The sequence below is a fragment of the Cavia porcellus genome, unplaced genomic scaffold (assembly GCF_034190915.1).
Source record: "Cavia porcellus strain 051 isolate PalLab524CR breed Dunkin Hartley unplaced genomic scaffold, mCavPor4.1 scaffold_21, whole genome shotgun sequence".
Lineage (NCBI taxonomy): Eukaryota > Metazoa > Chordata > Mammalia > Rodentia > Caviidae > Cavia > Cavia porcellus.
The window spans coordinates 47,158,240-47,185,692 of record NW_026947504.1 but is presented as its reverse complement, the minus strand read 5'-3'; the positions used below and the strand labels follow the sequence as shown (position 1 = coordinate 47,185,692).

General features: G+C 43.0%; 1 protein-coding gene and 1 pseudogene across 4 annotated transcripts; one reads left to right on the top strand and one right to left on the bottom strand.

Annotated features, from left to right (window-relative positions):
• Nucleotides 1–1,217: 1,217 nt before the first annotated feature.
• On the top strand, nucleotides 1,218–27,434 carry Thsd1 (thrombospondin type 1 domain containing 1). 4 transcript variants are annotated; one of them, XM_063232669.1, is made up of 7 exons: nucleotides 1,218–1,357; nucleotides 1,692–1,840; nucleotides 4,247–4,383; nucleotides 7,377–8,342; nucleotides 16,724–16,783; nucleotides 17,216–17,374; nucleotides 25,822–27,434. In XM_063232669.1, exons 3-7 carry the CDS (start codon nucleotides 4,326–4,328, stop codon nucleotides 27,210–27,212), a joined length of 2,634 nt encoding a protein of 877 aa, XP_063088739.1. In that variant the 5' UTR covers nucleotides 1,218–1,357; nucleotides 1,692–1,840; nucleotides 4,247–4,325; the 3' UTR covers nucleotides 27,213–27,434. The 4 variants fall into 4 exon arrangements, with proteins under 4 accessions (XP_063088739.1, XP_063088738.1, XP_063088740.1 ...); XM_063232668.1 differs by lacking the exon at nucleotides 1,692–1,840 and having other exon boundaries at nucleotides 1,220–1,357; XM_063232670.1 differs by lacking the exons at nucleotides 1,692–1,840; nucleotides 16,724–16,783 and having other exon boundaries at nucleotides 1,220–1,357.
• Nucleotides 25,072–25,567, bottom strand: LOC106025157 (large ribosomal subunit protein eL21-like; annotated as a pseudogene).
• Nucleotides 27,435–27,453: the final 19 nt, after the last annotated feature.

The following is a 27,453-nucleotide window of genomic DNA, read 5'->3' as shown; positions in this document are numbered from 1 at the left end:
GAACCACTTGTAGCCACCCCCCAGTAGCTTTGTGGGAAGAATGTATCTTTCAAATATTAACATATATAGTAAATTGCTTTCTATACATTTCACTTAATACAGAACTTATTACATGCCTTTTCTGGTTTAGAGAAGGAAGTTAGGGTTTTTGGTAGGGCTGGAATTTAATCCAGCTTTGTCTACCTTCTAAAGCCCTTTCCCCTGAGCTTTTGCTGTCAAAACTAGGAAGTACTAGCCACTCTATGGCATATATTTGATAAAGAATCCTAACTTGATATATGGATATTAGAGTAGATAATTATACTGGCAGTGAGATTGGATGATCTTAAAGCTTGCTTTGAAACGGACTTTATAGTACTATTAGCGTTAGCTGTTTGAAAAGGTAAGAATTTAGAACATTTGTTATCTATGATACAAAGACTGCTATCTTTTTAAAAAGTGATCGGTTCAAGGATCTGCAAATGTATTTTTAAGCATTAACAAAATTGCAGTGAAATTTACTAACCAAGTGGAGACGTTCACAGTACAACTAACAAATTCATGTAATTCATCTTCTAACCACTAGAACGTGTCACCTCCCCAAAGTTCCGGTTACATCTTTTCAATCACTGGCTTGTCCCAGAGCTGAGCTCTGATCTCAATCACCATACAGTGTGTTAAGTGGTTAAGTTTTGGTGTAAAAGAAAGCAAATGGTAAATTGCATTGTACCTTAGCTTATTTAAAAGTCTGTGCCCTCCTTTTTAAAAGGACAACTATAACATTTGCATAGTTTTCTTTTGACATGTGTAGCTATTTCTAATTCACCAAATCCGGCACCAGGCGGAAAAAGCCGAAGGATGCAGTTTACCTGAACTGTGTTCTCTTTCACCCTTCAAGGACATTTGGGAAATCACATTTACAGCCTATACATCATGCCACTCCAATGATTTTTCTTGTCTCAGAAGATGATGAGCCTGGGGCAGAAGTGACTGACTTTGAAGTGTCGGGAGGGAAACTGCCCTTAGAATCCGGGGTCTGGGCTGTGGGCTGAGGGGTGCGCGGGTGCGTGGTGGGGGACCTGAGCCCGCGGTGGCCGCACCCCAGTCTGCCCGACCTTCCCGATCGGGCGCGCGCGCTTCCTGCCCGTTTCCCGTCCTGCAGCTGGCGAGCCGGGGGCGGGCAGGAAAGGATGCGCTGCCCAAAAGGGGCGGGGGCAGCCCCGGCCGGGCTCCGCATGACCCGGGCGCTGCGGGTGCCGCCCCCGGTTGTCGGGGCGGGGTCGGACGCGGGACGCTCCGCGCGCTGCCTCGCGGCCCCGGAGGCCTCCGCGCATCTCGCCGCCTCTCCGCCTCCCGAGCCGGGCCGCCCGTCCGAGAGGTAAGCAGGGCCCGGGGCCAGGGACGCTGCCGCCGGGGTCGGAAAGGCCGGGACCTGGCGGCCTCCCCGCAGTGCGCCCCCGCCGCGCGGCACCTGTGCCCTGGGGGCGCCCCCGCAGTCGTCGTGGGCTCCGCTCTCCGGCCGCGCTCCTGAGACTGGCTGCAGGGGGCGTCCGGCCGAGTTGTTGGGGTCTTGGAAAATCGCAGCTGGGGATACTGAGCATCACAGGACACGTTTCTTTAAAAAAAAAAAAAAAAAAAGGACCCTTTCTGGGATACAGTCAACTTGAAATATAAGCATTTAAAAAATCTTTTTAATTATTTTTTTTTTTAAGTGTTGGAACCAGGGATCAAACGCATGACCTCTTTGCCGGCTATTCAGGCGCTTGTGCTGCTGAGCTAAGTCCTCAGCTGAAATACAAGCATTTCAAGAGAGTCTTCTGGAGGGACTTTCCTTGGTCACTGTGAACCCAGATTTCCTAGCGTAAGTTTGACCTGAGCCTCTGGAAAGCGGAGTAGCTTCGACGGGCGGGCGAGTGCTCAGCTTCCCGAGGAAGCACTTGCAGCCCTGGTTCATGGTATCAATAAAGCCTGTTTAGGCGAATGGCTTTGGAATTGGGATTTCCTCCTACTAAATATTATTCTTAGATATACCCAGAGCATGTGCATATTTGTCAGAGAGACAAAATTACATTGCTTCTGCTTTCCTTTTTGTTCTTTGGCAAGTTGTTGGTCCCATGGACATTCGAGTAATTCAGTTTCTTCTCCGGCAGCTGCAAAGAATAATAGAGCCGGTTTCATGTGGGATTTAAAGTTGGGATTTAAAGTCATTGAGCACATTAACCTCTCCCCACCCTCTCAGCCGGGGCATATAGACCCTTGTTCTGTACAAGCTGGGTTATTTGTTTTTGCTGGGAATGGAACGCTTGGCCTCCCACTGAGCCCCAGCCCCTATATAAATATTTTTAAATGTGTTTAAATTGCGTATCTGAGGTCTTATTTTCTGAAATGATTCTCAAGCCAAACATTTGTAAGTAGCCAGGTAATGGAATATGTACCAACATGCTGAAAGAAAATAAGCGAGCAAGATAGCCAAAAATATTAAAGAGGCATATTATGATCATGATTCCTATTATGATTTCCGGGAAGCCTGGCTTATTTTGTAATTCCATTTGTTTTATAATTCCATCATCACGTAAGTCTGTGGCTTACTGGTTATTTTCATAAGAAAGAAGATGCAATGTAATCTCAAAATCAGTTAATACTCCCCTCTCATAGAGTATCATGGGGAAGCATTGGCTCAACCTTGAGGAGTTTGCTTCTCTCCCGTTTGGTTATTGTGTATCAGTGACTTAAAGGAGACTTTTTTTGGTATCAGAAATCAAACTCAGTACCTCCCACTTGCTAAGCAGGCGCTGTGCTGTTGATCAATCGATTGATCTATCTATCTGTCTATCTGCTTGGGTAAAGGGGCATTGTCTTTACTCCCCACATCACCCCATTATGTTTTGATTCAGAGAAGGGCCTCGATCAAATCTGTGTCTAATTTCACCAAATCAGAACTTTATGTGTGCTAAGAAGGGAAGAGAGACCTATTTTTCTGCAGATTACATTTCGCATCTCTGCTTCTATTTCAGGAAGTACAGTATTCCCTTTGTAAACCAACACTTGCTGAAAGAAAGCCAGGAGAGACACACTAGTTCCCTTCTCATTGAGTTTTACAGTCTGTCAGTCTTCTTAATGCAATTAATTTCTGTTCTTAATTCAAGGATATACCATATTTGGAATATAATATACTTGCTTATTAAAATTAATATTTACTATGGAACTGAGCTTGCAGCTTAGTGGTATGGTACTTGTCTAGTGTGTATGAGATGCTAGGTTCGTCCCCAGCACCTTAAAAATATTTATCTATAAATAATAGAGGGGAGATGAGGATGTATCTCAGTGGCATAAGCACCTGCCTGGCAAGCGCAAGGTCCTGAGTTCAATTCTTGGCACCCCCCCACCAAGAAAGTCATAAATAATAGAGGAGTGATGGACATTAAGAAAATACATACTTGGTTATGCTCAACAGAACATAGTTTGCTAGATTCTGGTATGAAAAAACTGGTCTTAACTGGCTCGCATCTTATTTTATAGTTGAATAGTCTAGCATTTGTATCAAAATAAGTGCCTTTGCCCACAAATCATTCTGGTTCAGTAAGATCTTTCTTGCCTTCCTAGGTAGTCTGGGAAGATTGCTGCATGAATCATACTAGCAATACGATGTATTGGAAGCCTGACAGGAGATGATAGTTGTCATTTATCTGTTTTCTTTTTAGGGTGCACTACACAAGAGGTGTTAGGGCCATGTGTCATTCACATTTAGTTGTATACTGGGCATCTTTTTCCAACAATTTGATTATTTTGATAATAGTCCTGAGAGACAAGAAATGAAGCAATCCAGATAATACACAAGTTGTGCAAACCAGGTCAGGGTGGAGTGGGTGGACGTACACAGCACAATACTAAATGAGTTTGGCAAAACTTCAGTAAATTGGTCAGTGTGAAATTCCAAGCATATAAATAATGTGAAAATGTATTGTTCAGATTTGCTGTTGACTTTGATAAAATTAACCAAGTAACAAACGCTTCATTTAAAGATGTCCGTCCTATAAAGGTTTTGGTGTTTTGCAAAGATACTTTTGATCTTGGGCATATCTGACTACTCATAACGTATCAACTTGAATGGAATCAGAGGGACCAGTAAAATCATATCATTGTCCTGGGAAAATAAGTGCCTCCCTGCTTTCCTCTTGATATCACCTAGGCAGTGTGACTTCATGGAATAGCTTCGTCATTTTAAAATTATTGTATGGAATGATCATTTTATGAGTTCTAATTTCAGGTGTTTTTGGAAAAAAATCACAGTTTCGCTGTGAAAAAGGACATGAGGAGACTAAAGACTTGGGATTTTGCTGATCAGAATGAAACGAATGTTGAAAGACTTTTCAAATCTGTTGCTGGTGGTGCTTTGTGACTATGGTGAGTATTCTGACTATACTTTATCCTCTAGGTATTGATAAAGAAGCATAAATGTGGGGATTAAGAATGATTCGTTCTGATGAACTTTTGTAGAGGATGCAGTACCGGGTCATTTTTGCCTTTCAAACTGTGACCTTGCAACTCTGAGTTCTCTGAAAGTGATTCATAGGTTCTGCATAATTGATCAATTTTACTTTAGTATGTTTTTAGTTCTTGAAAAAAGCTGTCATTTTAACTAATTAGAGAATAGCATGTTACCCTGAATTGTCTTCAATTGATTTCCCAGTGTTTCATTATAAGTCATTCGCCTGTACGTAAACACAACACTGATGTTTTTTATGTGTTCTATAATATTTCACTTGATGAGAGAGTATCTTTGGAGCTAGTCTGAACTTCCATCCTTCTCAGTTATGTACTTAGACAAGTTTCTTGGTCTCTTTCCGCCTTAGTAGTAGCATCAAAGTCACAGGGTTGTCGCAGTAAAATAAAATGAAGAATGTAGAATACTTTGAATACCTGAGCATATGGTACGTGGTTGAGGTTAGTTCTCTTCAATTTCTTTCAATTGGAAACTCAATTTATTTCTCAGAGTTTTGTGCAACTACTGAACTAATAGAGTCAACAATATGACATTATTGCCGCTATGATCCAGGAGTCAGAGAATTCAGTCGGTGGCCAAGCTAGTGAAATGGAACAGAACATGCGTGGTTCTTTTCATCCAGAAAAATCTCCTTTCTCATACCTCTTTTTTTAAAAGAAGTTTATATAGGTGAGAAGACACTTACTCTAAGAAAAACCAATATGGGATTCATTTCTTTTAAAGTAGTTTATTACTACTTAAACACAGATTGCTCTGCATTTAACTGCTTCCTGATGAAGTTAATTCATAATGATAAAATGCCAAAAGCATACAACGATGTTTATTGTTAAGTGCACAATGCTTTACTCGAATATGGAAACAGAAGTTGAATGAGCATAAAATAGAGCATAAAAGCTGAGTGCACAGGCCAGGTAATGGAAAAGAAGGTATTTTCATAGATCTGTTTTTCCCCTTTATCTCCTTTGATATGGAAAAAATACATCATTAACAGTTTTTTAAATCAACATGCTTAAAACAAACGGTTTACTTTAAGTAAATAAAGAAATGGAGAGGGGATACTCAGGAATGGAGACGTGAGGGTGTGGCGGAACCAGACGAAAATGCCTGTTTGTGTGTAGGTCCTGGAGCTCTGGATACGCTGGCTGGCGCTGCCGTCAGTGTCGCCTCCTGTTTGCTGGTGCTGAGCCATCACTCGTGACTTTGTGCTCCATTTCCAACTGCTCATGTGTCTCTCTTGCCTTGATGGCTTCTGTAAAGCTAGAATCTGATCAGCCTCATCTGTGTCCTTCACAGCAGCTCCTCATTGATGAACTAAGTGGCATGTGCCTCTTAATCTTAAAGTCATTCTAAACCATCCTGCACCCTTCAGATTCAAATTAACATGGCTTCGCTCCAAGTCTGCACTCCTTTCTTGGGCTGCAGTAAGTGTTGGAGTCTCTTTGGCCACTGATTCACAGACAGTGTAAGAGAGGCTGAACCAGCAGATAAGCTGTGCAGGAATTGGCCACCTTCTAGACCCAAGAGCCTATCCGTCCCTCAATTTCTGTTTTGCCTAATTGAGAAAAAACAAAATGACTCCACCCTATTACAAATTTTATGTAAGTAGTGTTCAAGTATTCAAGTCTATCCAAGTTATATATATTTTAGTTGGCCTTATCTCAAAAAATAGGCAGAGTTAATTAAGGGAAACATTTCTATGTGTTGATATAATCATATGTTGTTTCTAATAATCATCAGTTGAGTACATATAAGGATATTTTGTGGGTTTTTTTTTTCTTTTTGATACTGGAAATCAAACTCAAGATGTCATGCTTGCAGGTGCTGTGACACTGAGCTGTATCCCTAGTTTATAAGGGTTTTTGGACTACAAGCCAGATTAATATGTGACATTATACATGGGTGAGGTATCTACAATAAAATAATAAATTCCTAGTTATTCAAGTTATTTTTAAACCATAGGGTATTGCAGTCCCCTAAGTCCAGAATCATTTCGTACCCTGCTGTGGACCAGCTGATTATCTCACTGGCAAATCCTGCCTCTTTTGGTGCATGTTTGGAAAGGGTTCAAAATAGACAGAAGGATTCTTGTGTATGTGTGTTCTTTATACAGTTTACTTCTCCTGGGTCTCTTTTTAAAAAGTATGATGGATCCTAACTGTATGACACTCAGGAGACCGGTAGTCATGTGTCCTGTGTAGGCCATCACCAGTTGCTGTAATGTCATTAAAATTGCCAAGGAATTTCTACCTCATATAAATAGAAAACACTAGATCCCTTACTGATAACAGTTCCCGAGTTCTTGTCTTGAATGTTAGACAGTGACTTTGAAGTAAAGTTAGGTTCTTAGGGGCTGGGGATTTAGCTCAGCTGCATAAGCACTTGCCTTGTAAGCAGGCAGTCATGAGTTCGATCCCCAATACTGATAAAAAAAGAAAAAGACAAAAAAAAAAAGTTAAGTTCTTAGGTTTTAAAGTCTAGAGCAATTTTTATTGTGTCATTCAAACCAGACTTTCTCTGGTTTTGTTGTACACCCGTTTCCCCCGAATACCTAAACACAAGAATATGATTAAAATGAGAAATATGAGGTTTGGGATTTTTGACCTGAAAATTGTCAACTGTTATTGCAGCTTCACAGATTTTCATTGCATGTGTATGTTGAATGTTGTGAATAACTAATTCGTTATTTTAAACTTCATGAAAGGCAGTGACAGAACAGAGCCATTTAGCACGGGACAGGCTCAGTGCCCCGCTCCCAGAAGCGTATGCAATTTTATATTTTACATCACCCTTAGCTCTGTTCTGACTTTTCTAGTGTCTGGAATACTATTTTTGTCAGTGTTGCCAATGGTGTGTTTCCAGTGCGTTCTCTAAACACTCATTCTGCCCGTTTCAGTCTTTGGAGAAGCTGAATATCTTCTTCTGGGAGAGCCTGGCCATGTAGCACTAAGCAACAGCACGGTGTCGGTGGATTTCCAGTATTTGGAGGGCACCAATGGGACACTGAGGAATGTATCTGTCCTGCTGTTGGAGGCCAACACCAATCAGACTGTTACCACCAAGCACCTTTTAACCAACGAGTCTCAGGGAACACTCGAGTTTGAGTGCTTCTACTTCAAGGAGGCTGGTGACTACTGGTTCATCATGACTCCAGAGGTGTCAGACAACTTTACTTTAGACCCTTGGTTGGAGACAAGTGTCTTTCTTAAGGTGGAATGGCCCGTCTTTCACGTCGACTTGAATAGGACATCTCAGGCAGCAGAAGGCACCTTCCAGGTAGGCCTTTTTACCAGTCAACCTCTGTGTCCATTTCCTGTGGACAAGCCTGACATGTTGGTGGACGTCATTGTCACTAACAGTCTCCCAGAGATGAGAACAAGCCCAGGACAGCCACTGGAGATAAGAACCAGCAAAAGGACAGAGCTCACTCAAAGTCAGTGGGTTGAGTTTGGCTGTGCACCTGTGGGGCCAGAAGCCTATGTCACCGTGGTGCTGAAGCTGCTTGGCCAGAACTCAGTCATTACCTCTACGGGACCCATTGACCTGGCCCAGAAATTTGGATACAAATTGGTGATGGTGCCAGAGCTGACATGTGAGTCTGGGGTGGAGGTGATGGTCCTGCCGCCACCATGTACCTTTGTCCAAGGAGTAGTTACTGTCTTCAAGGAGGCCCCCAGGCTCCCTGGGGAAGGAACAATTAAGCTGGCCGAAAACAGCTTGCCCCTGGGAGAGAGAAGAACAGTATTTAACTGCACTTTGTTTGATATGGGAAAGAATAAATACTGCTTTAACTTTGGCATTTCGAGGAGAAGCCATTTTTCTGCAAAGGAAAAGGAGTGCATGCTAATCCAGAGAAATATAGGTTCGTATTGAGATTTTAAACATTTAAAAATAGGGCTAGGGTCCTCATGAATACTCGTTAGGCAGAATTCAAGTGAACCTTAGTTGCATTGCACTTTCATTTTAATGGCTCACTTTTCATCAGTTGGCATTACCATCATTATCTGAAAAACATAGAGTTCAGTCATTTTTCAGTATCCACGGGGAAATGAATCTCAAATATGGACTGCAGAGTGGTGCGGCATTGTGTCTAATTTATGCACATCCTTTGGCTGCTTTAACTTATCTTTAGGTTACTTACAGTAACTACCCTAATATAAGTGCTGTGTAAGGGGTTGTTATACCACATTGTTTAGGGAACAATGACAGGAATAAGTTCAGTACAGACAGGCTTTTTGCTCTGAACGCTTTTCATCCATGGGTAGTTGAATTTATGGATGCAGAGCCTGTGGCAGGTAAAGAGAAAGGAGCACTTCACTTACACATAGACCCTCCTAATAGTTGAGGTTTCAATTTCCTGTCAAATCAAAATACCTACCTCAGAGAATTGTAGAGATTAAATTAAATAAAAGTAATGTTCATAAGCTTCAGACCCGTCTTTCCCTGTAGTGTAGAAGAAGGGTCATTCCTCCAAGATCAGATCAATACTTCTCTCTGTGATGGAGCTGACATAGAATTACCCAGTAAATATGAGCTATTCTTAGATTATATTTTTTAAAAAGTCATATTGTCACCTACAGTAAGTTGATGGCAGAGATTATTGGAATTTAAATTGTATTTCGTGACTTGTTTTCTGCTGGCTGAGCATGTTTGTTCTCTGAAGTCATTTATTGTAGGCAGGAAGCCACTTTGGTGAGAAATGGAAGCAAGATGTCTTCCTATTCTGTGTTCTTTGTGTGATGCACAGTGCTGAGGATTGAATACAGCCTTGTGCGTGGCGGGCGAGTGCTCTGTCACTGTGCCACCACCCCTTCTGCCTCAGACTGCTCTGCATTTCCTCCCCTTTCCCTGGATGCAGGGCATGGTCTTGGCAAGTGGTTTAATTTGGCGGACATTGTCTAGTTCACTCAACTGTTGTTCTTACCATCATCTCACTGAGCCCAGGCTGTTGTGACGGCCCAAGCTTCTGACTTTCTGTAATCACAGGTGCTTCTTGCCCTACTTCTTCCCTTTTAAAGATTCCCCTTCTACCGGCCACTTGTACACTTATATTCACCTCTGTAACCCTCCTAGATTCCATGGCCCATCCCTGTATCACCTATAGCAATGTCCTAAATTTCTTTGCCCTGTTGTCCTTGCACAGATCAAGTCTCACCCTAGTTCTGTGTTCATCCAGCCATCTGCCAGCTGCCCATTGCACTCAAGCTTCTGAGGGGCATGACAAGGTCACACGCAGGCTGACTGGTGCCACCACAGGTGCTCTGTGCTCTGTGCTGCCCAGCAGGTTGCCTTGGCCAGCTCCTGTTCCTTCTTGCTCTGCACAGTCACTCCTTTATGCCTCTTCCTCTCATCCTCAGCCCCTGCATTTGTGGTTAACTCTCAGAATTGACTTTGCCTCCTGCACGTAGGGCACCTGGAAGTCATTAGTGGGAACTCCACACCCTCCCACCAAAGGTCTGTGGGCCCGTGGGTGTCAGATGCACCCGCGCCCTTTTCTTTTCTATCACCATGGAAGAAGTATCATTACTCCAGTATCAAGTCAGCCCTTCCTTCCACTGTGTTCAACTCCTCTGCTCATTTCCGGAACCTTCTATTAATTGTTACATCCCTCTCAGCTCTTGTCTTTAACAGATCCGTCTTGTAAGGCTGTTTCCTTCTACTTTGAAATGCACTTAATTTCCTTATCTAAAAACAAAGCAAAACCTACCTCTCATTCAACCTCCTATTTTGTGCCAGACATTGTATTCTCTTCCTTTTGTAGCCCAGTTTCTTGAAAACATTTGATTATGCTTTGGAGTTCATTTCTATCTCACAGTCATTTTTCAGCCTACTGCAAACTGACTCCTTTCTGCAAAACTCACTAAATCAGTCAGCAAATGCATTTCTGCTCCTCAAATCTGGGATTTCTTTTCACTGACCTTGCTTTTGTGATACACAGCTGTCTTGCTCACCCCACCTCCCCACCTCCCTGGCTGCTCCTTCATGATGTCTTTTATGGCTGGTTCCATCACCTTGTCTCACCCCTTAATGTCTGGTCATCTCTCTTCACATGCTTCCTAGGAAATTTCAGTCTTGATGCTGCTGAGTCCAGTTGGGCATCTCTCCCCTGCCCTTGCCATGCTGAATAGCTGGCACCCCTCAGTGCATCTCAAAGGCAGCGCATGTGGAATTGGACCCATCACCTTAACACCTAACTGAAGCTGCTCCTCGCTGTGGATCTCCAGCACCTGCCTCGATGTTCAAAGCAGAAATCTGAGTGTTCTTGCGTCCTCCCTATTTAATAGCTCGCTGAGTCCTCTGGGTTCTTTGTTTGTTTTTGGCTGTTTTTGGCTTTCATCTTGAGGGTGTCTTGATTCCCTCTACCGCTTCCCAGTTGCCCAATACCACACTTGGAGTAAGCCTCCGTCATCCCTTAGCTGGACTTAAGGAAGAATTCTGATTGATTCTCAACCATCCATTTAATTCTTTTATTGCAGCCAGAGAGATTACCTAAGATTCAGCCTCACTGAGGCTGTTCCTCTACTTAAAACCTTTCAGTCACCTTACTGGGTCTGAGGATGGAACTCCACGAGGCCCTCAGTGGCCAAGCTGTCTCCTCTTGCCTGTCACCATCATTCCCTGGCTAATTACTCTTCCTCTACCCCAGACTGGCTCACTTCCCCGTCCTAACTTCTTACAGTGTCCTTCACTTCCTCTTTTATGGCATTTATCACTTCTGCCAATTCTTGTTAATGTTACCTTTCTCTTTCATACCCCGCCTCCCACATTGGGGAAGCATATTTGGTGGCAAAACTCCATTTACGTGGGCATTAAACTGTTAGTGCTCAGCCTATTAATGGTCTTTATTTAGCCTGCTTGGTTTGTATGCCACGTTAATAGGTGCACAATATGTGTTTTAAAAAGTAAAAATTGAACTTAGGTATAGTTGGCCTCAGCTAGGTATTATAAAAACAAATTGAACTGATTTGATGATCTAAGATAGTCTTGTGTTTTAAAAAGAAGATATATATATATATATAGATATAGATGGAAAAAATGTGAATTTAATGGAAGTACACCAAGAGAAATCAAGACATTTGAATCACTGATTAAACACATTTAGGGCAGAAGTGTCATTTTACTGTTACTCCAAGCCACTGGGCTTTCTACAGGTTTTTCCAGCCAGTGTCAAATAAACACCAGTAGCAGGTGGAAAATTCTGGAAAGGAGTAGAACAGGGTGTGGTCCTCTGCCCAGGCAGAGAGTAGTCAGAGTCTCCCTGTGAGCTGCTCCGTGCAGCAGCAGCTCCATACATCCCAACAGCAGGACCTGAAGCAGTAACCTGAGGAACTAAACATAGATTCTCTGCGTGGCAGACCCACCCTGGCTCTTATTGTTCAGCTAAGAACAACCTGTGTTAGGAATCTCTGTGCCACCTTCTGTTTTTAATATGCATTGAACATTCCTACTCAAAAACGTGAAATCCATAGTGCTCCAGAATCTAATAACTTTGAGCACAAACGTGATGCCACAATGGAAAATTACACACTTGACTTCATTAGACAGGTTGCAGTCACAACACAGGTACACTAAAGGTATTGCATGAAATTATAGCGTGTGTGTATAAGGTGTGTATGAAGCATAAGTGAATTTCACGTTTACATTTGGGTCCCATCCTTAAGAGATCTCATTAGGTATTTGTATGCAGATATTCCCAAATCTCAAACATTTCTAGTGTTAATATTTCAAATAATGGATACTGAACTTGTGTATAGGTTTATGGCTAAATTGATGAATTGACTTATTTTCTATTTAAATTGTTTCTAACCTTTTTAGTCCCTACAATTCTATAATTTAGGTTCCTTATGTTGTGTGTTTTATAAATGAGGAAATGGAGGCAAAGAGAGGCTAAGTGATTTGCCTAAACTCAACAGTGGTTCAATGGTAGAGCCAAAGCAGAGTGCGGACTGTGGGCTGGGGGTGTGGCTTGGTGGTAGAGCACTTGCCTGCCCTGTGTGGTAACCTGGATTTGATCCCTCAGTAAAATAAACAAAACCAGGTAGACTATCTTGAGACTTGCCTTTATCACTATTTTATAATTGCTTTTCATACAGTCACTTTCATGCAGTTATTGTTTAACACTTTTTTGTGTTAAACAATAAAAAGCTTTTAGGTTAACTCACTGATTCATCTTGTGCTGTCCACCCTTACTGGACGACCTATAACTACTTAGGAGTCCACTGACCCATGCTTAGGTATAATTTGTCCAATGGATGTGAGTCTTGTTCTGTGCAAATAAGATCTGCACTGTGTATCCTAGGTGCATTTGCTCCTGCTGCTCCTGGTAGCTATTCACTTATGTGTGTGGAATTTTCTTATAAGCATATTTTGTTGGTTACCTTGGTCTCTTGAACAAAATGTCTTGCAGATGTGAATATTTCATAGGCTTTATTCCTTCAGATAGTCTTGGAGGCAGATAAATTTCCCTTTTCACATTCCAGACAGATTTTGCTCTTTCAGAGTTAATGTCCTTTATAGAGGGTATGGTGGCATGCCTAGAATCCCAGCACTTAGAATGCTAAGGCAGGAGGAGCATTTTAAGTTCGAGACCAACCTGGGTTGCAAAGTGAGCTCAAGGCCAGCCTGAATTGCATAGTGAGACTCTGTCTCAAAAAGACCAAAAACTAAGACAAAACAGTTAATGTCCTTTATAAGACACAGTTTGCTTATTCAAAGTTAATGTCCTTCATAATGGCTTGAAAGACATTTTCTGTGGTCAGACAGGTTTGATATGCAGTATGTGCACATGAACGGACATCTGCCCGGAACCTAATAAATAGACTTTCATTCATGAAGAAAGGTTTTTTTTTTTTAAATTTTGTCATCTTGCTTTTCATTTCTAACCTACGAAACTACAGCTCTCTCATGAGTTCCCATTTTATCAACTGTTTTGCACAGAGTTATTAGAAGAGATCTTTATGGGTCAGATGTTTAAAGCAGTTAAAAAAATCTGCCTAGTTAATATAACCGTTGCTTTAAAAAAAAAAAAAAAACTGGGAGTGGTGACGCACTCCTGGAATCCTAGCATTTGGGAGGCTGAGGCAGGAAAATTATTTGCAAATTCAAGACCAGCCTGGGCTACAAAGTGAGCCCAAGGTCAGCCTGACTGCGTAGCGAGACCCTGTCCCAAAAAGACAAAAAAAAAATTTAACCATTGCTTATTGAATGATTTCCTGTTTTAACTAATTTGATTTAGAAATAGAGAAATAGAGACGTAAATATTTAGTTTAAATGTTTATTTTTATTATTAGTTATCCTATGAATAATTATTTTCAAGGGACTTTTTTTGACATTAAGATTCATGCTTTTATCAAAACTGATTTTTTTCTGGGTCCTCTAAGGAAATTTTTGTTTTTAGTTTGACAAATAAGGTTATGCATTTAAATAAATTGTATATATATTTATAATATACAATATATTGTATATTAAATTGTATATTTATAATGTACAATAAAAACAGTTCAGAAAGAATAACAAGAGAACTCTTAGCTCTTGTTAATTCTTCCTCTTGTCTTAAATATAAGCATAAGAGAAGGATAAAATATACATTGACTTAATTTTCAACTTAGATCACAGTGGTGGGATTTCCAGGAGATTTTTCACATCTGGATCACACTGCTGTAGCCCAGAAACTTTCCTATGAGGGTTTCCCAAAGCTTTTTAGGTCCTGTGGCTTAGCATCTGAGCAACTCTGCAGGCCCTGTGGACAAAGCCAGCTCATTGTTCTGCGTAAGAGGAGCCGTGTGATCTGGGAGGCACAGAACCAATATTATGTTCAGTTGGACCTGAGCATGGAACATCATTACCACACCTCAGTTGATGTGGGTCCAGGATACTCTATAACGCTCCCACACATGTGAAAATCCTCAGAGACTTTTAATTGCTTTAAAGAACTCATATTCCATGACTCACAAAGATTGCACCACTTGGCTCCCTCAGATTATAGCTTCTCTACACATTTTCCTTATATTTTTGTAGGGCTTTGTATACCTTTGGCTGCATTAGAAATTTTTGTCCTTGAAGGGAGTCTTATGCCGAAGGATTTCTTTTTAACATTTCTTATACTTAGGCTTATAGTGAAGGCTTGCTGATAATTCTCTTCAAGTTTTTATCTGAAAAAGCCTTTATTTTTAAAAGATTTTTTACCAATTTTTTTTCTTTTAGCTTTTTAGGAATGCTACTTCATTGTCTTGTGACATTTCAGATGAGAGTCAGTGATAATTTTCAGCTTTATCCTTTGTATAAGTTTCTATTTATCCTGTTTGATATTTTTTGAGCGTCTTAGACCTAAGACTTAGTCTTCCTTTAATTTTTGACAGCTTTTGGACATTATTCACATGTTTTTTCTGTCTATTTTCTCTCTTTTCCTCCTGGGATTTCAATTACATATAGAGCCTATTTAGAGCCACAGTTTGTCATCTGTTCTGTTTTATTCACTCTCTCCCTTTTGTCTTAGTTCATTTTGTTCTGTTATAGATTGGGCAATTTATAAAGAACAGAGAGTCTCAGTTCTAGAAAATAGGAAGTCCAAGGTTGGGGTCCCGCAGCCCACGAGTACCTTCTTGCTGCCTCGTCCAAGGAGAAGATGGAAGGGCAAGAGCGTGTAAGCCTTAAGCACTTTCCTCCTCAGCGTTAGGCAGTCAGGAGGGTGAAGCTCTCGGAACTTACAACACTTCACCTTGCATCCTGTCTCCCAACACTGTTGCATTGAGGATCAGATTTCTACCTTGTATTTTGGGGCAGGCATACTCAGCTCAGCACTCTGTGTTTCAGGCTGAGTGATTTCTACCTGTCTTTGTTGCTTTTCTCATGCCCAAGACAAAGTACCTGGCACCCAGAGTTAAAGGAGGAAAAATTTAGTTAGCTTACAGTTTGTAGAGGTTTTAGTCCATCGTTGGCTGGCTCCAAGGAAGGGTGGCATGGCAGAGGGTCGTTAGAGAAGATAAACCGTCCTTGGTAAAGCAGGGCAAGGAAACAGCAATCAAGTGACAAGTGACTTCACTAGCCCTGCTCTGTCCCTAATATTTTATCCACTCACACACTGGGTGGGGCGCCCATAGTCCTACCCAGAATGATGCCAAACCAATCTGGACTCGTTTAGTAATCACACACCCTTGATCTCATTTACACACTTATTCCCAGCATCACACACACTAGATCTAACCATCTTTGACCACATGGGGCTTTGAGGGGACATGTAGGCCCAAGCTATGACAACACCTATATTTAAATTTACTGTTCCTTTCATCAGATGTGCTGTATCTATTATGAGTCTGCAGAAGGCATTTTTATTTCTGTTACTGTGTCTTTAAGTTCTAACATTTTCCATTTAACTCTTCAGTTTTAATCAGTTTATCTTCATATTGATTTTCTTTTCAATTAAGGTCTTCAACACATTAATCATAGTTAGTTTCATATTCTAATAGGTCTAATATGTGGGTCATATCTAAGTCTAGTTCTCTTGATTACTTTGTCTCGTGAATGTTTTTTCCCTTGCATTTTTGTGTATCTCATAATTGTTCGTATCTTGTTTGGGACTGCGGGCCCTGACGTATCCCTAAAAGTGGGTGACTGTACTTCTGTTTTGGGTAGGTCTGTAAGTGTGGGTATTGGGTTTTTTTCCTGTTGCTATATCTACTCTCTGTTCATCACAGATTTTAGAATTTTCTGCGGCTCCTTTGTATTGACAGTGGGCAAGGAATTGCCAGAGGGTTTTTTCCTATGCTTCTGTTCCACTTCAGCATTAGGCTTGCCCCTACACAGTCAAGACTTTTGCCTTTAGCTTTCTGTCTCACACAGCACTAGACTGTTGTTATTGGCTACTTGGTACCTGATAGCCTGGAGTGAGGGGAGGATACTCCCTTGTCCTGGTTTAACCACAGTCTTGGGCAAATATTATATCTCTGAGTTTCAGGGATGATACCTTCTTGATAAACCTGTCCCTTGCCAGTGATAGAAAATGTTTAAATAGTCTGGAGCCAGGAGATTTCAGGCTTTTCTCCAAAGGCAAAGGAGTTTTTCTTTTTCCATTCCCTAGCAGTAGTTGTCTCAAATGATGCTTTTTAGGTGACAGGGTTTACTGCATTTTCCAGTGGATGAAGTTGCTCAATGGAAAAGATGGAGAAAAGGATGTGGGTGAGGTTTGGAGTCTTTGCTGTCTTCCCTCCTCACACTGCTACCATGAAGCTTTGTCTGTCCTTACAGCTGCCCTCAGTCCATCTGGTGAGCATTTGGTGAGCTCCTTGGAGAAGAACCTGCGTGTGGGTACGGCTCCCCTTGTTATGTCTCTCATAGGACCTTTGTGTTCTCATTACAGTCCACACTAGGCTTTTATCATTACATTCTTCCTAGGACTCTTCTTGCCAGGTTGTGTGGGTGGGTCCTGGAGCCTGTCCCAGGTAAGCAAATGTTATCCCCTCTTTCCTTGGAGGAGCCTGCCTTTCTTTATGTAAGAAGCTGATTGATTGTCCTGTAACCTCATCTCTGTACTGGGCTCTTGGAAGGCTAAGATTTTATAAATTATACAGCTTTCCTTTGTTGTAATTTTAGGAGTAACAGTACAGCTTTCTACATCGCTGGGAATGCTTTTACGTGACTTTTCAAGGCCCAAGATTTGAGTTTTGATGCATTTAGGTGCAGTTACAATACTGGTGCTCAAATGAGCTAGCATTAAAAGCGTGATTTGTGTCCTTGCAGAAACTTGGGGGCTGTGGCAGCCATGGAACCCGTGTAGCACCACGTGTGGGGATGGTATCAGAGAGCGTCGCCGTGTGTGTCTCACTTCCTTCCCCAGCAGACCTGGCTGCCTGGGAATGTCCTCGGAGACCTCCTTGTGTTCCCTGGAGGAGTGTCCTGGTAGGTATTTTTACTTCCTCTGGGAGTTGGGGCCTCCCCCAAAAGGATTATTAAACAGAGACTTATCTGAGAATCACCACTCTGTTCAGCAGTAGCTTCATTAATGCTGTGTCATTGCTGTTGGGCATACTAATCCTGTATTTAGTGTGTCAAGACTGCAAGTAGCTTGGAAACCAACTTGGCACTGAGGTGATGGCCATTAACACTGTGGAAAACAGGGAAATTACAATGCAGTGTGTCTAAATTAAAGATTCAGATATGTTAAATAATTTTTACAACATAGCAGTGGAGTGAAGAATTATTTCTTCATCCAAAGATTTGTTGTGTTGTTATTTCTACCTGTATTTCCCCACAAAATGGTGGACAAACATTTTTTCTTAACTTTTCTCCCGTTATCTCAAAGAATCCCAGTGGGACTATGTGGACCATTAATTGTCAAAATGGATCAAGGCAGCCTGTGTTTCCCCTTGAGTGGTCTGTGTTTATTCATTACTACCCCTGTCTTATAGGAGGAGGTTGCGATTTTTCTTTTTTTGACGTCACCTGGGGACTGGCCTTTGCTGTATTTTCAAACTGTCTTCAAGGAATGCTCTGGTAGACAGATGCTCAGTGACTGATGTTTGTGAAGAAGAGGGGTGGCTCAGGGATGAGTGACAGTGAGGATGGCCAGAATTATGTGAGTAACTTGAGCTGGCTGACCAGGTAAAAGAAAGACACCTCTGTAAATTGCAGAGATAAAGATACATAGAAGGATCAATTTACATAATCTAAGTAAGGTAGCCACTGAATTGTTTTGGGAGGCTATTGCTTTAGCTTTTGATATGTAAACTCTTGTGCTCTGGGGAGTTATGGCCTCTTTACCTTGAGTCTCATACCCAGCTGACATTCCCAGAGCTATTAGCTATAACATTCTCTAACATTCTGCTGTGCTCGTATCTTGTACATGGAGAACACTATGAGAGGAAACAGGACTGTCTGTTGGCTTTAGAGATTACATACCAGCACCTGGCTAGCCTTATTTGCAAAGCTTAGAGCCAATTGAAGAGAGAAGGAAATACCATAGCCAGCTCTGTACATATCAGTATAATGAAATAAGTTTCCAAATAATCAGAGATGCAGTAATTGTTTTGCATTTAAGGGGAGTCACTAGAATTGTCTCCCACAATGTTGGTGGTCTATACAAATTGGGCTTAGGTGACGACTTACGTGACTTCACTTATGACTTCACTTAGCTGAACCATATTCATTTGCCACAGTTTCAGCTGTGACTATGCCTTGCTTTTCCCACAACTCTTGATATGCAACACCTGGTTCGTTGGTTGGGCCTTCTGTGGCCCTCACCCTTACACAATCTAAAGTCTGTCAATTCCTGTCCTCTTTCCCATCCCAGATTGAAAGGCCACCCTAGTTCCTTCTCCCTTTGGGATCTGGAGGAGTTAGGTGGTCATCTTTGTTTGGATCTCAAAACATCTTTCAGCCAAAACATTAGACGCCTGGCGATGCTGCAACCAATGTTCCTGCTTGTGGCTTTAGAAAATCCTTTTTGCCATTCTGTTTCCAGCCAATACCATATGCCTTAATCCCTTCGTTCCAAAATCTTAGAAATGTTATTTTGTCTTTTATCTTCTTTTTGCAGCCAGGGTCCCACTCTGAATCCATTCTTTCATCAGTTACATGACATAGTGTTTTCCAAGGCTCCCACCTCTGTCTACTCATGTCTTTGCAAATCTCCTTCACATTTTACAGCTCCTTCTGTGTGCATAAGTTCATTAAGATACACCTTTCATTTCTGGGATGGCATGTTAAGATAGTCCACCCAGAGTTCTGTAACACGCAAGACAATTTAAAATCAATTTTACCACTTCGACTGTTGTGTTAGAACAGAACACTACTTCCTATCAGTTGACCATCTCATGCCAACACTTTAAATATGCTGTCTCATTTAAATCTTACACGGATTCAACGTTGGTATTATTATGCTGGGCTCAGATCTTGAGCATTTTTTTAAGTACCTTCTATAAATGAAGTGTAGATATAGCTGACCTTCCATATTGGTGAGTTCTGCATTTGTATATTTAACTAATCATGGATGGAAAATACTCAGAAAAAATGTGTACCTATGTTGAATGTGTACTGACCTTAACTGTCATTATTCTATAAACAGGATATAACAGTTAGTTATATAGCATTTGCATTGTTCTAGGTCATATAAGTAACCTAGAAGTGAACTCAAGTATTTAGCAGGATGTGTGTAGGTATTGTGCAAATACTATGTTGTTTTATGGGAGGAACTTGAGTATAGGGACCCTGGTACCAAACTCTAGAAGATACCAAAGGATATAAGGGTGCATGTGTACTGTTGTCTCCTTATTACAGGGAGGACTCTGGGGTGGGTGGAGTGGGGAGTCAGACAGCCTGGCCAGGCCCGTGCAGTGAGGAATTAGGCCTGCAGTGATGGTGAACCTTTTAGAAACCAAGTGCCCTAACTGCAACCCAAAGCCCACTTATTTATCACAAAGTACCATCACTGAATTGAAACCTGAATACTGGGGTTTTAGTTTTAGAAAAAACAAACAAACAAAAACAACTGTTATCCAGATGCTTGGCTGCTAGGGTGACTTGGCTCATGTGCTGACAGAGAAGGCTTGGTGTGTCCTCTGTGGCATGCATACCGTATTCTCCACCCCTGAATTAGAGAAACTGGAACTGACTCTATTCTGAGCTTTGCCTTTATAGATAGACCAATTTGGGTTTCTGGGAGATGCATCAGCAACTGGAACTAGCAATCATTTTTGAAGAAATGTGATCATATTTCATGTTTTGGGATTGTAATTCTTTAACACTGGGTGGGGTCTAGAAACAAATTATTAATGAGCAAGGAAGTAAGTGTTAAAGACACCCCAACTTTTACTCGTAAGGGGGCCTCAGATAAATGCTTAAGTAGGTAAAAATGATCTTTCCTTCCAAGTCTTCCCTTTTTTCCTATTCCATGTATTTTCCATTCCTTGGAGATGTGCAGATCTGTTTGCCTGCTGCTTACCACCAGGAGACCCCTTCAGTTGAAGTGAACAAGCAAAGACTAGATGAGGCAGAGATGGGCCAGGCTGGCAGATAATGGACTTTTCTCCAGCTGTGGTTTTTAAAGGAGTCAGCTAGAATCCAAAGAGAACAGAGGTGGGAGAACAGTTCTTGATGTGTGATAGCAACACAGCTACCCACTGTCAGCACCACCACCAGTAAAAGAAGTGGTAAATCAGGGGACAGTCTTTCAGCATGCAACTGTTTTCACTTGGTGAAGAGTTCAGAGTTCTGTGTGGCTTTAGAAGCATGCTTTTATGCCAACTTCTGAGAATAGCTCTGCATTAATTTTGTCTCTGCTCAACATGAGAGTAGGAAAATCCAGTTTCTATTGAACTCATGTTGGACCTGGTGGAATATTGATCATTTTGATATTTTAAAATTGAGAATGAGTCAGTTAACTAAACTAATGTTTATGAGTACCAACTATGTGCAAATTACTGTGGGAATATATTGATAAGACATATCCATGGCTTGAAGGGGCTCATGTGATACAGTAGCCCAGAAGGTTTACAAACAGGTATAAACACTGTGCAGTGTAGGACCTGAAGCAATAAAGGCTTCTAGGGCTTGGTATGGAAACTTGCAGAAATGTCTCTAGTCTTGGAGCAGGTGATTTTTGAGTTGAAATCTTGAGAGGTGAGCAGATACCATCCTGGTGAATGAGGTAAACAAACAGTGCAATGTATGATTTGCAAGATGGCACAGAAAGAGATCTGGAGAACTGTGAGTAATTCACTGTAGAGAATGGTATACTAGAAGGGGTAGGAAAACCGAGACCAGATGGTTTGTCAGGGACCAGACCCTGAGGGCCTTGAAGGTTTGGATATGGTGATCTCTCTGGCTGGAAGTGTAGAGTTCAAGTTGGAAGGTTAGACGTGGCAGAGAGGAGCCTACTGAGTGTTGCAGTGATGCATATGAAAAGTGAACCACTGGCAGTGGGGATGCAGGGAGGGAAGGATGCAGGGACTGGAGGTGGCGAGCAGTGGAAGACACGTGAGAAGGGTGAAAGCCAGCATTCTGCACTGTCACTGCGTGAGCTGCGGTCCCTCTCCCTGAGATTGGGTTTATCTGAGGAGGCATGGGGGAAGGTGATGAGTCATGGGCCTGATGAGATGGAAGTGGTGAGACAAATCTCCCTGCCTTCGGAGCTCATGCTCTGCTGGCTAAGTGACACGGGTATTATCACTGAGATCAAGAGGGAGAGACAACTTCAAGAGGCGTCGCATGCATAGTAGCCAGAGCTGCAGGGTATTTAGCTAGTAGGAAGTCATTAATGGCCTCCGCAGGAGCTATTTCATTGGAATCCTGAGAGCAATTGGCAGTAAACATCAGTGGTGATGTGAGAGCAATCTGTCAGTAAATGTGGACTCCTCTTACTGTCAGCAAGGAGGAAGATCTAGATTATGCATTGTGAGAGGCTAGAGAAGGTGTTGGATTTTTTGTTTGTTTGTTTTGTTTTGTTTGGTACTGGGGATTAAACGTGGGCCTTTGCATGAGTCTCAACTCCCAGCCTTCCCACACTGTTGTTTTTGTCATTTTTAAAGACAAGGTCTTGCAAAGTCATTCTTTTTTTTTTTGTCTTTTTCGTTTTTATCGGTACCAGGGATTGAACTCACGACTGCCTGCTTGCAAGGCAGGCACTTACGCCGCTGAGCTAAATCCCCAGCCCCTAGGTCTTGCAAAGTCATTCTGTTGCATAGTCTGGGTCAAATTTGCCTCAGTCCTTCTGCCTCAGTCTCCTACATGCTGGGGTTACAGGGATGCCTTACCATTCCTGGCCAAGAACGGGCTTTTTAAAGTGAAAAGAACTGAGACATGTTTCTGTGCTGAAGAAAAGAAGCAACAGAGAGGAAAAGCTAGGATAATCAGGACGGAGGGATGATCCCACTGGAGAAGGGTGAGCATTTATTGATGAGTTTGCCTTTTCATGGGGGAAATTTGTCCCTGTGATTGTGTGACAGACAGCTGAACAGAGGTGATGCTGCTGCAAAGTTTGTCGGGGGAGGATGCAGCAGCAGGTGGAGGTGTAGTTGCCTGATGGCTTTGTTTCTGGTGACCTACCAGATTGCTGGGCAAGCACAATGGGTAGGGAGCTTGAGGAAGTAGTGAAATTGGAAGCAGTTATTTTAGGGGACAGAAGAGAGAGTTGTTTAGGGACAAAGCTCAGGAGTAGAGGTCCAGGGAGTTGCAGTGTTGAGAAGAAAATGGGTTCATTGATGGACAATGGATATGAGTTGTTTAGGGACGGAGGTAAGACAAGGAGGCAGCTGGCAGATTGGGAGAAATGAAGGGCCGGAGAATCTCAGTGAGCTGAACTCTGCAGTAAGGGAACCAGACAGTGAGCTGTGAAGGTTGAGACTTCAGGAGAGGAGCTGCTGCAGATCATGGGAAGGTAGTGAGTATTGGATTAACTCAGTTGACCAGGCTGGTCAGCTTAGCAAGTTAGCAAGACCTGTGTTAAAAAAAAAGTCAAAAAGGTCAGGGATGTATCTCCAAGCAAAGGCCCTGGGTGTAATACCTAGTATTGCACACACACACACACACACATACACACACACACACTCATACACAACCCTTTCAGTGGTCTAAGTAGGGCATCAAAGGAGAAGAAGTTTTATGTAGAAAGGGAAGGTGTACTGGTTGAATATGGTGGTTGAGAATGGAATTAAGGGGACTCTCTGATGCTGACTCTGGTTGCTTATTTAAAAAGTATGTGTAGTAGTGTCCATCAGGAAAGGGCCAGGGAACCCACAGGCTCCTTTCTGGAAAAGCTGAAGGTTCAGAGTTTGTTCTCAAGTGGCCCCTGGGGTGGAGCAGCAAGGTGTGAGAGAGGCAGCCAATGGATTAGGCAAGAAGCCGAGCCCAGGGCTGGTGGTGATTGGACCATGGAAGGGAGGTGCGCGGACAGGTGCCTGGAAGGGCTTGAGTGGTGTACAGTAAGCGAAGGGGGAGCGGTGCAGCCCGGTGACATTAGCTCACCAGGCTTCTCGGTGTCTCAGTGGTGATGAAGGCGGAGGCTTCAGGTGGCATCTGCATCTCGTGACTCACTTGGCGAATGTGCTGCCAGGCGAGTGCTTGATGAGTCATTCTGAAGACTGCAGGACAAACTGGTTTGAGAGCAGGAAAGATGAGGCAAAATTAACAGCACTCGGAAGGTGGGAAGGGGAATGAACAGCCGAAAATAGAAGAGTGAGAAAGCGGAGGCTTCGGCGCTCGGGAAGGTGGCTCCTCTAGGGGTGCTGGCACATTACCAGCGGTGTTTCCATCGGTCTGTAACTAAGGGGTAAATCTGGGCATAACCAGCCTACATCATTCTGAGTTTGAAGTTTTATAACTTGATAAGAATTTTCCCGGGGCTGGGGATTTAGCTCAGTGGCATAAGCGCCTGCCTTGCAAGCAGGCGGTCGTGAGTTTGATCCCTTGTACCGATAAAAAGTTTAAAAAGTAAAAAAAAAAAAAAGAATTTTCCCATAGTCCTCTCATAGGTACATGTAACCGCAGACATCCTCTGTTTAAATTATCGTATGTGAAAACCTTGGATTTTACCTTCACATTTTTACACACTGCTTCCGTGTAGAAAGCCACAGGGTGGTGAGCACAGGAGCCTCTTTGTGGCTCTCCTGGCTGTCCTGCTTGGGTCTGGCCCAGAGTTTTCAGTGTTTGCTCTGCACTGGAGACTTTACTCAGCTGCAGCTGTCAGAAGAGATCCGTCTGCAAAAACAGAAATCCCAGCCCTCGCTTCTTTCCCTGCTTTCTTGAACTGTTACAGTAAGTAGAATGAGTAAGGCTGAGTCCTAAAACTTTGCAGAGAAATTAGTACAAAAGAAAACATTTCTTCTTCCTCTTTTTTTCTCTTTTGTAGATTTTCTTGGTACACTTTAGGCACACATAATGATCACATTCTTCAGGGAATTCGTACCTGTACATAATATATCTTGTGTCTTCTTTTTGCCCTAATCCCCTCCCCTCCCTTCAACCCCTCTTCCCCACCTTATTTACAGAAATTTTGTTTCTACTTTTCTGTCCTATTATCTTTTTCTTCTCCCTCTCCTCCTCCCTTATTCCCTTCCCGTTTGCACATTTTCCTCCCATTCCCAGTATCTATTACACATTTTGGGACCCAGCTTATTCCCCTTCTTGGAATCTTCCCAAAAGAATGGAAAGCATCACACCACAGTGATGTATGAATATACATGTATGTAGCAGCACAATCTATTTAATAACTAATTTTTTTGTGTGCTTTAAACAATTTATTAACTGAAATGACTTCCTTTTATTTAACTGAAGTGACTTCTATTTTATTTTGATACATCTCTATCCTGTGGTGATCTTTTCCCCACTGGATCTTCAAGCCAATATAAATATTTCATAAATATTTGGCCGTTTGGGATAACCTACACAATACCTCAGCAGTATCTTTCAGCAAGAAAAACACCACTGAGTAAAGACCTGACACAATTAACTAGGTAGAGTGAAAATTTGCTCCAAATATTTGTTTCTGAAGTAAAGGCACCACACCTGTCCAATTAAGAAAACCATCCTTACAACACTGGATAATTTTTCATTCCTAAGCAGGGCCCAGGACACTTAGCTGCCAATTAGGTGCTGAATGGCAGAGCTCCCTCCCCAGCTCATGCCATGAATTCATAGGGAATGGGTTCCAGCAACTCAGGCTCCTTCCCATTGGTCTTTCCCTGTGCTTCTCTGGGCGGGGCGGGCTGGCCCTTTAGTTGAACCCAGGTTCCTTTCTCTTTGGCTTCCTTCTTTTTCTGATCATTTTCCTTGACACATTTCAGGAAGCTATCGTGACTCTGAGTGTTTAATATGCTCAATACGCACATTAATCCTCTTGGCCAGGATCTTGCCCTTAACTTGCTTGTTTACAACAATGCCAACAGCATTCTGGGTAACATTGTAGACTCTTCCTGTTTTGCCATGATAACATTTGTGTGGCATTGCTTTTTATACAGTACCCATTCCCTTGATGTCTACAATACCACCCTTTTTGTAGATTCGCATGTATGTGGCCAAAGGAACAACTCCATGTTTTCTAAAAGGCCTAGAGAACATCTACCGGGTTCCCCTCCTCTTACCCTTTGTGTTCATCATTTTGGTGAATTACTGGAAGATGGCGGTTCCGGCCAAAAGGAAAGGTATAATAACTGAATTTTAAAAACAGCCCAAATGCCCATCAACGAATGAATGGATAAAAAAGGTGTGTTTTTTTTATACAATGGATAACTACTCTGTTGTAAAGAGGGACAAACAAGGCATTTATCAGTAAACGGATGCACCTTGAGACCATATTCTTCAGTGAAATAAATTGGACAGGTGTACAGATCACATTGTCCTTCCTCTTTTTGTAGCTTTCCAGCCATCCAGCCCATCTTCTCTTCCGCCAGAGGGTCCAGTGAAGTCCAACAACATTGTGACTGTCACAGGGATATCCCTGTGCTTGTTCATCATCGTGGCCACCGTGCTCATCACACTGTGGAGGAGGTTTGGGCGGCCCCCAAAATGCAGCACCCCTGCTCGACACAACTCCATCCATTCCCCTGGCTTCCGCAAGAACTCAGACGAGGAGAACATCTGTGAACTGAGCGAGCAGCGCGGGAGCTTCTCCGACACAGGCGATGGGCCTGGGGGGAGTCCAGCGGACAGTGGCATCCCTCTGACCTACAGGTGCAGCGGGCCAGCGACTCCGGAGGACGATGCCTCTGGCAGTGAGAGCTTTCAGTCCAATGCACAGAAGATCATCCCCCCTCTGTTCAGCTACCGCCTTGCTCAGCAGCAGTTGAAAGAGATGAAGAAGAAAGGTCTGACCGAAACCACCAAAGTGTACCACGTGTCTCAGAGTCCCCTGACAGACACGGCCATTGATGCTGCAGCTGGCCCTCCCTTAGACTTGGAAAGCCCGGAAGAAGCGGCAGCGGCGACAGCAGCAAATAAGTTCCGGATCAAATCCCCATTTTTGGACCCATCAGTGGTGAGCACTGGGGAGAGGCCTCCCTCCAGGCTGGATTTCAGCCTGGCCCAGGCCAGCTGTGCAGTCAGCCCCAGCCAGACCCTCTTGCGCAGGTCTCAGCTGCGGCACATGGCAGGCAGAGGGGGCTCTTCTGAGAGGAGCCATTCCCGGAATTCCCACTTCAGGAGAACGGCCAGTTTCCATGAAACCAAGCAGGCCCGGCCATTCCGGGAGAGGAGCATGTCCACTCTGACTCCACGGCAAGCCCCCACCTACAGTTCTAGGACTCGGACCTGGGACCAGACAGAGGACAAGTTTAGGCCTCCAAGTCGAGGTGCCCACCAGGTTCCTGAAAGATTGGAGTATTACCAAGGAGCAGGTGCAGCCAGTGGTCCATTAAGTGCTGTCCCTAAATCCTACACCATGGGCCAGCCCACAGGGAAGCCCGACCTGGCAGATCGCCAGGCTGGATTAGTGGCAGGAGTGGAGAGAACAGAGCCTCACCGAGCTCGGAGGGGGCCGTCCCCCAGCCACAGGAGCATCTCAAGGAAGCAGTCTTCTCCCACCTCCCCCAAAGACACTTACCAGAGGGGCAGTCCCCTGAGCCCTTCTCAATGCAGAAAGGACAAGTGTCAGAGCTTCCCGGCCCAACCCGAGTTTGCCTTCTATGACAACACGTCATTTGGCCTCTCTGAGGCCGAGCAGAGGATGCTGGACCTCCCAGGATATTTCGGGTCAAACGAAGAGGATGAAACCACAAGTACACTTAGTGTGGAGAAGCTGGTAATCTAGGCAGGAACCTGCCTGAGATATTTCATGGCTGGGGACCCTTGCCCAGGTTGATATCAGCTGTTCACATTGTTCTGTGGACTGTTTGTGTAACCGTGTATACAAACTTGTGTATGCACGTTTTAATTATTAAGGAGGAAATTATTTTTCCTGAACTTTCCTTTTACTATCCTATTTCTATTGGCTTGTTACTAATAAAAATAATAAAATTTAAATAAAAGCAAATAGGACTTGATCTGTCACG

Bases quoted from the DNA above. Each gene is read 5' to 3' on its own strand.
- Thsd1 (XM_063232669.1), top strand. From the start codon at position 4,326: ATGAAACGAATGTTGAAAGACTTTTCAAATCTGTTGCTGGTGGTGCTT. The intron at 16,784-17,215 runs GTACGGCTCCCC...GTGTCCTTGCAG, and splicing joins GGAGAAGAACCTGCGTGTGG to AAACTTGGGGGCTGTGGCAG. The intron at 17,375-25,821 runs GTAGGTATTTTT...CTCTTTTTGTAG, and splicing joins TTCCCTGGAGGAGTGTCCTG to CTTTCCAGCCATCCAGCCCA.